Source organism: Adelges cooleyi, unplaced genomic scaffold, assembly GCF_023614345.1.
Source record: "Adelges cooleyi isolate 19-005CV unplaced genomic scaffold, UGA_ACOO_1.1 ACOO_flye_CR_arks_rails_tigmint_CR_PRNA_651, whole genome shotgun sequence".
Lineage (NCBI taxonomy): Eukaryota > Metazoa > Arthropoda > Insecta > Hemiptera > Adelgidae > Adelges > Adelges cooleyi.
In genome coordinates this window covers 3,625,930-3,638,456 of record NW_026096352.1, presented here as the reverse complement: position 1 = coordinate 3,638,456, position 12,527 = coordinate 3,625,930, and the positions used below count along the sequence as shown (strand labels likewise).

The 12,527-nt window shown below is 29.8% G+C and overlaps 1 protein-coding gene and 1 long non-coding RNA gene across 2 annotated transcripts; both read left to right on the top strand.

Moving 5' to 3' along the window:
* The first annotated feature begins 3,294 nt into the window (after positions 1-3,294).
* Positions 3,295-8,161, top strand: LOC126844195 (cullin-4B). The gene is made up of 2 exons (XM_050582160.1): positions 3,295-3,435; positions 5,725-8,161. The coding sequence occupies exon 2, from the start codon at positions 5,767-5,769 to the stop codon at positions 8,008-8,010; it is 2,244 nt and encodes a 747-aa protein (XP_050438117.1). The 5' UTR covers positions 3,295-3,435; positions 5,725-5,766; the 3' UTR covers positions 8,011-8,161.
* Positions 8,162-9,322: 1,161 nt separating this feature from the next.
* On the top strand, positions 9,323-12,053 carry LOC126844208 (uncharacterized). Its single transcript, XR_007686551.1, has 3 exons — positions 9,323-9,433; positions 9,495-9,634; positions 11,857-12,053. It is a non-coding gene; the product is annotated as an uncharacterized LOC126844208 (long non-coding RNA).
* The last annotated feature ends 474 nt before the right edge of the window (positions 12,054-12,527 follow it).

Sequence of the window (12,527 nt, the reverse complement as noted above, 5' to 3'; positions counted from 1 at the left end):
ACCTGGACACTATCTGCTCGAAACTGGTACAAAAAATGTTGTGTAAAAAGTTCATCCATTGTACATTCACATAGATTATGTCCTACACTATTTCTTAACAACTTGCCTCTTAACAACCCAATGCTGCTCATTCCGTGCGCTACCTTAGTATCATCATCAATCATCGATTTATTTGGCTACCTCACGTAACTTGTGAAGTAGGATTACTTAATCGTAATAAATATTTTGTAAAGTAATACACTTAGAAACATCCTCCTAACACAAGCGCTGCTTATTTTTTGGGGATTATTAACCTTCATGCACTCGCGCCTCCTAAAGTTACACTGCCGCTCGCGAGGACGGCAATTTGGCCGTCCTTATTTTTTTATCATTTTCGTGAGTTATTCTTTATTTAATGTGGATGTTTCGAAATATTTAGAGTTAATTACCTCTAACACAACATTGGAACATAAAAAATGTTGACTAAAAATGTTTATTTAAAAAATAATAGAAATATCCTTCATCCGCTCGCATAGACGGCAAATTGGCCGTCCTTTTAAATTTTCGAGAAAAATTGTCTTCAGAGCACCGAGGAGTGGTAAAAGGTTCTTGTAATTTCTATTGACACTTGCCTTTCCTATATGGCTCCTTTTTCATTATATAAATCCATATCGTAAGTATAAAAAATACAGGCAAAAATTCTCGTTTTCGCTCGCGTGGATGGCAAGTTGGCCGTCATACTGACACTACTGAGTTTGTGGCTATACTGAACTGCTGGGGTGGACTGGTTTGACCAAATTCGATTATATTCTACCGGAGAGATGTATAACTAGAGAATACATACCCTTCTCACCGCTTTCTTGGCACTTTGGACAATAATATTTGCGAAAATATATAAGGACGGTCAATTTGCCGTCCGCGCGAGCGCATGAATGTTAAAATAATCGGAAAAATATACGTATTAATATGTACCTATTGTTATGTAAAGGCATGATAAAGTGTGTTCACTCAAATGGATAATATACCTACTATTACCTACTATTAAAAAAGGCTGCGTTTATTAAGTCAAAGTTAACTAACATAATTTTCTCCTAAATAGTTCTCCGATCCCCTGTTTTAACAAACCCTACTTCCTAAGGCCCTTTATGTTACCATGCATTATCTTGTAGAAATGTCTGGTTTTGTTTAGGGTTTTTGAAAATGCATTTTTTTTTAGGACATGTTCTTCTTGTACATATGTAATATGTGTAATAAGGATTGTATATAAGGGTTTATTAGGATTTGTCATCGGTCGACCCAAAAGTTCCTTTGTGGGTTAGGAATTAGGATAAATAACTCGTGTTCTGTCGTGTCTATCGCGTTTGTGAGGTGTAATCACAGAATAAACAGAAGAGAATCTTAGAGCTTATCAAAAAACGGTCAGACATATTGAGTTAAGGCCAGTGATGCCAGAACTCAGATATTTCTATGATTTTAATTTTTCTGTGAATTATGGCTAAATATAAATATATTATGGCTACCTAGTAAATATAGCACATGTTATAATAGGGACATAGTAGGATAACTGTAGCAGGAAAAAAATTTAACTTCCAGCTAAATAAACTAAATTTCGATTTTTTCATGACTGGTTTGATATGTCGACTGATTTCATTTGTTGACAACGATGTATAATAAATATATTACATTATGGTATTTACTTAGTTCCTATATTATATCACGTATTTAAGGCTTATGTTGAAACACTTTTTTTACTTAGCTACCATTAACACTGAGTTAACGACGTTTTTTTGTTGGGATATCAGTAGTTTTTTTTTATATTATATAAAAATATAGTATTATCACAGAATAGACTAAATCAGAACTTAGTCTATTCTGTGGTATTATCATTAGCAAATTAAACACAAAGACAACACACCACAAGGTACAGCACAATACACAACAATCGCATGACAGTGTAGCTGTAGACATAACAATGGTGGGGATTCCCCCGAACCGATCCCTCACCGTCATACACAACGCCTGGCACCGCGCGGTCATCATAATAATATTTTGACTAAAACAAGTATCTCGAAACCTCAGAAATGTTGTACTATTTTGCTTGTAACTAAGAAAGCATTCAACCAATCAATATGTTAATTTGCTCGATCCGATCTACACAACTTTCCCAATCTACTGACATCTCATATGTTCATTTCTGTCCAGCCGTTTGCCCACAAAATCATTCCAAAATTTACACGCGTTTAATGGGATTACGGTGCTTCATGTATAATATACACGGCGGTGAGCGATCGTTTTTTTTTTTTACTTAGCTCCGCACCACTACTGTGTCGCTGGATATATATATAGATTCCTTGTGGCCGCTTTTTCATAGCTTGTTATGTAACCGCGGATATCGGCGACAGAGTACAGACCATAAGTGTATTTACGAGGAGTAACCGAAAGCGAATATGTTTACTGATATGTACTGAGAATGTTTAGATTGTTAAGGATGAACAAACATCACTAAAATAATTCTGCATCATCATAGGTACCAAACATTCCAATTTACAGCCTACTGGAAAAGCTATTTACTGATAGGACTTAGGAGCAAACATTTTATAAAACAAAGTAAACAATTTTGACATAAAAATATCTCCAAAACGGTTATCAGCAAACCGTTTGCTTTCGGTACTTCTTCGAAAATACGTTTATTACATAATATGCAATTGGAGAGAGATAGTTTGGGCAAAATGATAAGATAGAACATGCACAACTTAGCTCTCTCTCTTGCACATATTTTGGCACATATTATTTCATTGCGCAGTCCATTTAATAAAATGTCAATGATTACTACAGTCTACAATGAAATATTGATAACATAATGTACATACCCACCATGCACCGTGGCTCAGATACTGTTAGCTTCATATACACAAGCTACAAACGGGTTGCTACCACTTTTTCCAAATTGCATTAATTACCAATTTAGGTTTATGAAGAGTTTCTCATCAGTGGGCGGAATTTGTACTGATCGGGGGACAGTCGCTCCGCTAAACCAAAAATATCATAGGTTTGCAGACTACAGTCCTATACTTATCCAGTTTTATATACTTATCTTTATTCTTTGCTATAGTCTAGGTCCTAGGAGGAGGTTACAGGTTAGGTCAGGAGATTACTATGTTAAAATTATCTAATAAGAAACGGGTCATTGGGAAAAGTGCACAATGGATAAAATGGTCTTTAGTATCGTATGCAGTTTGGGAAAGGTGGTGTTAACCCGCTACAAACATTTTCAACATTGATAGGAACATAATAACGATATAATATTGCACAAACCACAATTTTGTTCATATACACATTAGGTATTGATAAATGATAGTGCGCGATCCGCTATAACATTTAGTTAATATTTTAAGTTCTGAAAAAAATAACCTAAAGTATTGGACATTATAAACCATTAACAAACATCAGAAAAAGGTAATTATAATACTCTTAGTATTACAATAAAAGCGTATTCATGTTGTCCACTACAGAAAGAGTTTAATAGAAGTTTTGTTAGAAGTCTTTACAATAAATTCAATTCGAAGTAACTCTATTATTTTAGCTGGTATTATTGCATTGATTATTTGTTTATTTACGAAAACCAATACTTCTTAAAGAGCGTTGCAAAGTACTTAAAACTTAATTATTATTTTTATTATTGAATCATTGTAGTAAACTTCATCATTAACTATATAGAAGTAATGAGTACATCACATACTTTCCCATACAATTTTGTTGGTTCCTGTCTAAACGATTTTTGTAACTTTTAAAAATATCTTATGACAAACAAACATTGTAGTCAAGGCCACTTAATTATATTTTTATCACACCATTCACATCATCAAATTTTCAAGTTATTGTATTTGAATAACCTGTGATAAACCATTGCTACCTTGGTCGCAATAAAAATAATAATTATTTTCAACAATTTGTCTTGTTTGACTTATTACTTGTAGAATTTTTTTTAGTTAGTAATTATCCAAAATGTATCTATTATCTATATAAAAGGTTGTAACATGTAAAAAATATTTAATGGTTAAACATAATAATAGTGATATAGATTTGTATATACTCTATCCCAATTAAGAAAGGCCAAAACGTATGACAAAATTCAGTTTGTCTTGCACATCCCCACGCTGAATTTTACATAGTTCTCCTTTCAAGCGCAACACGGCGGACAGCTATCGGTAACAATCGGATGTCATTGTCTTCAGTATTAATTTACAACCAATCGTGTAGAAGGGGATTGACGGGTTCGGTTTTATATTTTTTTTTATTAAAAGTCTTCAATATTAATTTTTATATTAAACACATTTGTTTAATGTTACAAAATAAAAGTAGACAAACATAATAAAAATAATAATATTTAAAATAAAACAGAAAAATATATGTTATATAGACACTCGAGCTGCGTCACCACATAGAACATTGTGGTTTAGTATATATTTAGTATGATGAGAATGAAAAAAAAAAAAGACACCTCTTAAATATCGAGTAATTTAAGGTTATATAGACTGATATTAATTATTACCTGAAAAGTGGATGTTAGGAGAAAAACTATTGTATTGATAATCGCTCTAAGTTTGTCCAGAATCTTTGAGAAAGGATTGGGAGAGATTTTGTTTGACCTGTACTGTAAGTGTTTGACATTAAGGTCCTTTTAGTAATTTTAAGTAAAACTTAGTACGTTGAAAGAAAGTACTTAAAGTTTTTATTTGGCGGTAATTGACATTGCCTATGACAGATGCATATGAACGGGTTCTTGAAGCTGAATAAGACTGATTTTGCCTATATGCGGCAGGGAGTAGGGTTATCAATTAAGTGGAGAGTTCAATGTTTGTTTTAGGCTTCTTCCAATTATATTCCTCATTGATTTTGGATTTTCTTATAACTACGAAGTTTTGATAGATTTTATATCCTTTGTAGTTTGCAGTATGATCTTCGTTGCAGGGGACCCATTTAACTGGTGAGTTTCATGATTTTTGACATTCTGCTGAGGAGTGGGTGATGAGAATAAAAATTGTTTGTATGAAAGTAGGCTTGGTAACTCAAACAATGGAATTCTTTTCACTTGTACTTAAAAAAGATAAAATATCAAATATCTATGTGTTGTTGTCAGTTAATTCTAAATCAATTCTCCAAGAGAAAAGGGTTGTTTTGTTTTATAATATTAGTAATATGTATAGCTCTATGGCTGAGTTGCTTTAAAGCCTTAAACATTTATTTTACAAGAGTCAAGTGATGCAAATGTCTTATAATTATGTTAAAATGTTTTGATGCTTTTGGCGAATATGTATGAAAATTATATTTCTATTCATAAAAAATTATAAAAGGATACTATAATCCTCCAAATTCCCTGCTGTTGTTTTCCTACTATATTCCTATTATAACATCATCATCATCATCATCAAGCTTAACGGGCCTTTAAGGCTGCCATCATCAGACAATGGTTTCAATCTGTCGCCGGAGAGTGGGATATTTACTATATCGTAAAGTAGGAAAACAAACTGACTTCCGGCCAAGTTAACTAAATTTACATTTTTTCATGACTGGTATAATATGTAGACAGATTTTTATTTGTTGGTAACGATTTATAATACATAATATATTACATTATGGTATTTACTTAGCTTCTATATTATATCACGTATTTTAAGGCTTATGTTGAAACAATATGTATCGTTTATTTATTTAATGTATTGAAATAATCATTTTTGGTTCTAGGTGTAATGAATTTCCACTGATTTTGGCTGGAATAATTATATTATGGCTGATACAAAGAGATCTAATTTATCTGCCTTAAATGGCTTGTCATTAAATGCAGCTTTGAAGTCTAATCCAGCTAAGAAACTGGTAGTAAAAAATCTGAAGGAAAAGCCTATGCTACCAGACAACTATCAAGAACAAACATGGAAAAAGTTACGTGAATCAATAATTGCCATTCAAACTTCAACAGCTATTCGTTATAGTATGGAAGAATTATACCAGGCTGTTGAAAATATGTGTAACAATAATTTGGCAGCAGCATTATACAACAATCTTGTTGAGCTTAGTGAAGCTCATGTAAAAAAGCTGTTGCAAAACTTCAATGAAACAACAAGTGACAAAATAATATTTTTGAAAAAGGTAAATCGTCATTGGGTGTCTCACTGCGAACAAATGCTGATGATACGTAGCATATTTTTATATTTAGACCGAACTTATGTTCTGCAAAATCCCAATGTCAACTCCATTTGGGATATGGGCTTAAATTTATTTCGTCATCATATAATGTTAAATACAAATGTACAAAATCGAACTGTTGATGGTTTGCTATTACTTATAGAAAAGGAACGCCAAGGAGATATGGTAGACAAAACTTTACTTAAATCTTTACTTCGTATGCTTTCAGATTTAAAAATTTATCAAGATGCTTTTGAAGGCAAATTTCTTCAAGCTACTGAGCGTTTATATGCCACTGAAGGCTTACGATTGATGCTTGAACTGGAGGTTTCTGAGTATTTGTATCATGTGGAGAAGCGATTGAACGAAGAAAATGAAAGACTCTTACATTACCTAGATATGTCAACAAAGTGGTCTTTAATACACACTGTAGAAAAACAACTAATTAGTGAACATGTGAGCACAATATTGCAAAAAGGATTGGAACAGTTGCTTAATGAAAATAAATTGGATGTGTTAAAGTTAATGTATGCACTATTGACTCGTGTTAAAAAAGGTCTTACAGAACTCTGCTTAAATTTCAATGCGTACATTAAGAAACACGGACGAACTATTGTTATCGATCCTGAAAAAGATAAAACAATGGTTCAAGAGTTATTAGATTTCAAAGATAAAATGGATGTAATAGTGAAAAACTGTTTTCAAGCCAATGAAAAGTTTGGTAATAGCCTAAAAGAAGCGTTTGAAAATTTTGTTAACCAGCGGACTAATAAACCTGCTGAGCTCATCGCCAAGTTTGTTGATTCAAAGTTAAAGGTTGGAAATAAGGAAGCAACTGAAGAAGAACTAGAGAAACTTTTAGATAAAATTATGGTTTTGTTTCGGTTTATACATGGCAAAGATGTTTTTGAAGCGTTTTATAAAAAAGATTTGGCTAAACGATTACTTCTTGGAAAATCTGCTAGTGTAGATGCTGAAAAAAGTATGTTATCAAAATTAAAACAAGAATGTGGTGGTGGTTTTACATCTAAACTAGAAGGTATGTTTAAAGATATGGAATTGAGTAAAGATATCAACATAGCTTATAAACAATATTTGGCAAACATCAAAGATATTAAATTGTCTGGCATTGATATGACGGTTAATATACTTACCATGGGTCATTGGCCAACATATTCTGTTACGGAAGTTTCTATGCCTAATGAAATAGTTCAATATCAAGACTGCTTTAACAAATTTTATTTATCTAAGCATAATGGTAGAAAATTACAGTGGCAACCAACATTAGGTCATTGTCTTCTACGCTCTTATTACAAGCAGGGTAACAAAGAATTACAAGTTAGCTTATTCCAAGCGATGGTGTTGTTGCTGTTTAATGAGTGTCAAACTCTTCATTTAAAGGAAATAAAAACGATGACAAACATGGAAGATTCAGAATTAAAGCGCACATTGCAATCATTAGCTTGTGGAAAAGCAAGAGTTTTGTTTAAAATACCTAAAGGACGGGATGTAGGTGATGCGGATCAGTTTTCTGTTAATGATGATTTTACAAATAAATTGTATAGAATTAAAATTAATCAAGTACAGATGAAGGAAACAAATGAAGAGCAGAAAGCTACTGAAGAGAGAGTGTACCAAGATCGACAATACCAAATGGATGCAGCTATTGTCAGAATTATGAAAATGAGAAAATCTTTAATGCACAATTTATTAATAAGTGAATTGTTCAACCAGTTGAAGTTCCCAGCTAAACCTGCAGATTTAAAGAAACGCATAGAAAGTTTAATTGACCGTGATTACATGGAAAGGGATAAAGATAACCCAAATCAGTATAATTATATTGCATAAATATTTTATTATTATTTTATTTACATATAATTATAATTAAACACAATGTTGGTATGTTTGATGTATATTTTAAGAGTTGATTTGTGTAAATATTAATTGTTCATAGACAAAATATATGGAAAACGTAAAAATGGTTTTCAATACCTCAATATTTTCGTAAAATATATTATATAATGTGAATCGCTATTTAATAACGGTTTTGGTTAAAAGACCATATAGGTAGTACTTATTAAAAAAAACATATTATAGTACTTAATAGCTTGTCAATATTTGTTGTAAATATAGTAGACATTTTAACTATTGAAAAATTACATGTTTTTAATGTACTAATATATATTTTTAAATATTTATTGTTTTGTATGTAATAGCTTCATATTTGCAAACTACAAATATTTACCGCGTACAAGTAATAACTCAAAAATCAAGAGTAACCAAAGAAATTTATAAAAATGTATAACCCCTACAGCTACTACCAAGTTGTATGGATTGATTATACTTATATACATATATTAAAATTATAAATATTCATATTGTACAAATTAAAATATATTATGTTGCAAAAACAGTTAAAATTTTAAGAAGCTGGTAATATATAACACTTTAAAGCAACTTTTTATGTACCCATTAGATTTTATAAACAAATATTAATTACTAGAATTACGCTTTATAAATATACATTACCTTTTTAATATTGAGTGTTACGTTACAACACGGGTGGTATTGAGGGTATATTATATTTATCCTAATAGGTTTATTTTCATATATGATAGAATAAATATTATATATGATAGCTACTAATGCATAGAATGTATTGCATACTTTTTTTAACAGGCAGATTTCTCACGTATATTTCTTAACTGAAGACTAGAACATCATGCCATTTCCATAAATTATATAGATACCTACTTTGTTTTTAATCATCCTACCCGTTTTCGAGATTCTATAGTGTTGTTACACATTTTGACAAAAACTAGACTGGAAACATTTCCATTTTTAAAAGTTCTATTTGAATTCTATTTAGAAACTCACTATCTACCCAAACATTCGAATTTTTATTTCTATGCTCCTAACTATATAGTACTTCTTTTTTGTTAATACTTTTATTCATACCTACGTCATACAAGCAGCATGCTAGATATTTTATCTCAAGGTTTTTTATGCCTTGTTTAATACTTATTAGTTATTATTTAATTATTTAAGACTGTGTCCTGTGATCAGAGTATAACTCTATGGATCAGTCATATGATTGTGTTATCAGTTGCTACCAAGTCCATGTTACAAACATAATTTAAGTGTATGTTAAAACAGATTACTGTGATAACACAGAATTGACTATTCTGTGATAATAGTATAATATTTAATAAAGTAATTTCATAAATTAACTATAATATTAGGTATGCAGTTTTTGAGTCAGTTGCTTAAGGTGATATTTGTCAAAAATTTCATATTATTTCATTAATTAATATTCATTTTAATTTTTGTAGATTTCAGATTTGCATCAATGTCATAGGGATAATCGTCACCATAGGTGATATTCCAACATTTTGTTAATGTTATTATCATTCGATTCATCTAAGCTAAAATACCATTCTGTATTTGCTAGAGTTGCAATAGAAAATTTGAAGTAAGTTACTACCTAAACCTAATCTTACAATTTTTTTTATAGTTTCTCGGTACATATGTGTTTTACAAAAAAATCCTGTAGAGTTATTTGTATAAATATTTAATAGGTAATTACTTCTGTTGGAGGCACGTTGGGTATAATTTCTTATAATATTAACAAGAATTCTAAGAAGAATTAAATTTTATTAAATTAAATAAAGGAACATTGATCTAGCCAGTATGTTGAGCTGCAACTATATTATTTCAAACTTTTTGTAGGTATGATATACATTTTGCATAATGTATTCTTATGTTATTATTTTCCATTCTTATTTTATTCCCACCTACCTTACGATCACTTAGGATGATTTTGATGTTTACACGGTTCATTTTTATTGAATTCACCTCAAAATAATCATCCTGAAAAAACTGCATTAACGCGCCTATAGCTAAATATAAGGCTAAGTAGTGGTTAGAAGGCACATCATATTGCTGTTGAGATGTTATTTCTAACCAAGTATGATTTCTGTATTAAAACTTGGCTTTTCCTTGAGTATAAGCTGATACTGGAACTATTTATTTCATGACAGTACCTATTAATTGAATATTACATTTTTTTCTTTAGGTCAATTGAATTTTTTTATTTTAAACATTTTTTCAACAGAAAAATTTAGCATAACAAAAGTTTTACCTTTGATGCGTTAGCTGAGAAGGTACTAGTTTTACAATGATGTGTTTTTTTTTGTGTCTGAAATCACATTAACTTTTTCCTGTGGACTGATTTTCTCGAGTAGCAACTCTATCGATTCATAATTGTATTCGATCGGTACTTTGGTAGATCAGAAGTAGAAATGTTTACTCTTTCCCCTTCAAAATTCAGAATAATGCCCAAAAACTCTACATATAATGAATACGTTAAAAAAAGACGTTAAAATAACGTCACGCTATAACTTTTCTAGAAATAGTCAAATTAGTTCCAAATTTACAACCGGTTTTATAGTTTTGGTCTTTGTATAGAAATAGTTTATTCATTTGGTACACTTATACATTAAGTAGTGTTCAAATGCCTTATTAGTAATTAGCTTTGTTAAAAAGTAAAGATAAATATTATTCAACACATTATACAATAAACTTATTTTTTTCAATTTTACGTAAATCCCTTGGTTTTTATGGTTCTTGTAATTAATGAAATTTTAGAGAAAGTATAAATGGTCGGCACCTGCACAATCCAGTTTGTTTACATTGATAAATTGCGCCTCTTAGCTCTAGCAAGAGCAAAAGACAGTTGTATCTATATAATTTAATAAAATTATTTATAACAGCTGTAGATTGATGGTTTTTCACCAACGCTTATATTCCATAGTACCTCTCCATATACAAAAAAAACTAGAGAATAATAAATAAAACTGGAATCCGTCTTTAAACATATATGGAATTTTCAAGTGTACGATAATAATGAAATTTCTTAAATATGTAATCTTAAAAATAATCTATACGATTAAAATGAAAGGTAAAAACAAAACAAAATGGTGAAAATTTGAGATCACATTGCATAATAACACTATGTTAAGAAATAATTTAATTTCTTATTAAACCCAGTGAGATATTGAGTGGTTCACGATAAGTTGATCATGTAGTAGACCTGTCGCCTCCCCACCCCAATATACTACATCTTCACTGTACTGGCTTTTTACATTTATTAAATTATATAATAGGTACATACATAGACAGTATGTATATCAGAATTAATAATTGGACTTAAAAACTTCAATTAGAAATATTTTTGTATCAATTTATATATCTCTATTTTTGATTATTAAAACATTTTATGATTAATTGGGATTAAAAAGAAGTGATTTTAATAAATAGGACATTTATGGCCATTTGTACCAATTATACTTAGAAGTTTCAATATACACATAGTTTCAGTATTGTAAAAATAAGCTGTAGTTGGAGGTAACAGACAGCATTCGAAAATCACTATTAAACAATTTATTTTAAAATACCTAGTTGTCGGTAAATAGGAGTAATGATTGTGTTTTATTTAAATATTTGCTGATAGAGATAGAAAATATTCTTTTACATGATTGCAGTAACTTAAAACTGCAAAAATGTATAAAAATATTATATTACATTTTTATTGAATTGAATATAATCTTATTTAAATCCCACTAGGAAAATATATAGCTAAGTGTTTTATATATTTGACTGTAATTGATGATAATTTTTGTTTAATTGTTTTAGATATAAGCTGAAATGATACGATGAGCTTTGTGTAATCTCAAGTACACTTTATTTGAAGAAAACATTTTTAACATAAAATTTCCGTTTTCCGAAGTAAGGTTCTTTTCGTTGTTTGTCAATAGTATTAACTTCACAACAGAAGAGTCTGACTTTGGGTGACTGTAATTTTTTTTAAAATATACCAGTATTCCATTGTTTTTAAATGTATTGTTTTTTATTTGTATTTTAGTATTGTTAAGTTTGTATAAAATAAAATTAATTTAAACATATTTTCCCTGCTATAAAAATAATATCAACACTATTGAATCGCTATTTGGTTTCAACAAACAGCAAGAACATTAGAATAATTAAAAAATAAAATAAATATCACCTAATGATTTATTAAAACCATATTTCAAAAACTATAAAATTAATGTTTTTATTTAATTTTATGTGCAACAAATAATTAAATAATTAGTGGTATGTTTTGTTTTGTTGGTAAATACTTTCCAGTTTAAAGTCATCTTTTATTTTTAATATTTTACTTAATAATTTCGAAAATAAAATAACCAAATTGTTTAAAATGTTTTGCATTTTAGCAATTTTCTCTTAAATGTTAATTTGTGGATAGAAATATTTTAATTTTCTGTATTATTACCTTATCTAATTTCGCATCAAACTCACAGCAATAA

What these genes read in the sequence shown, in the direction of transcription:
- LOC126844195 (XM_050582160.1), top strand. Translation starts at nt 5,767, where the DNA reads ATGGCTGATACAAAGAGATCTAATTTATCTGCCTTAAATGGCTTGTCA.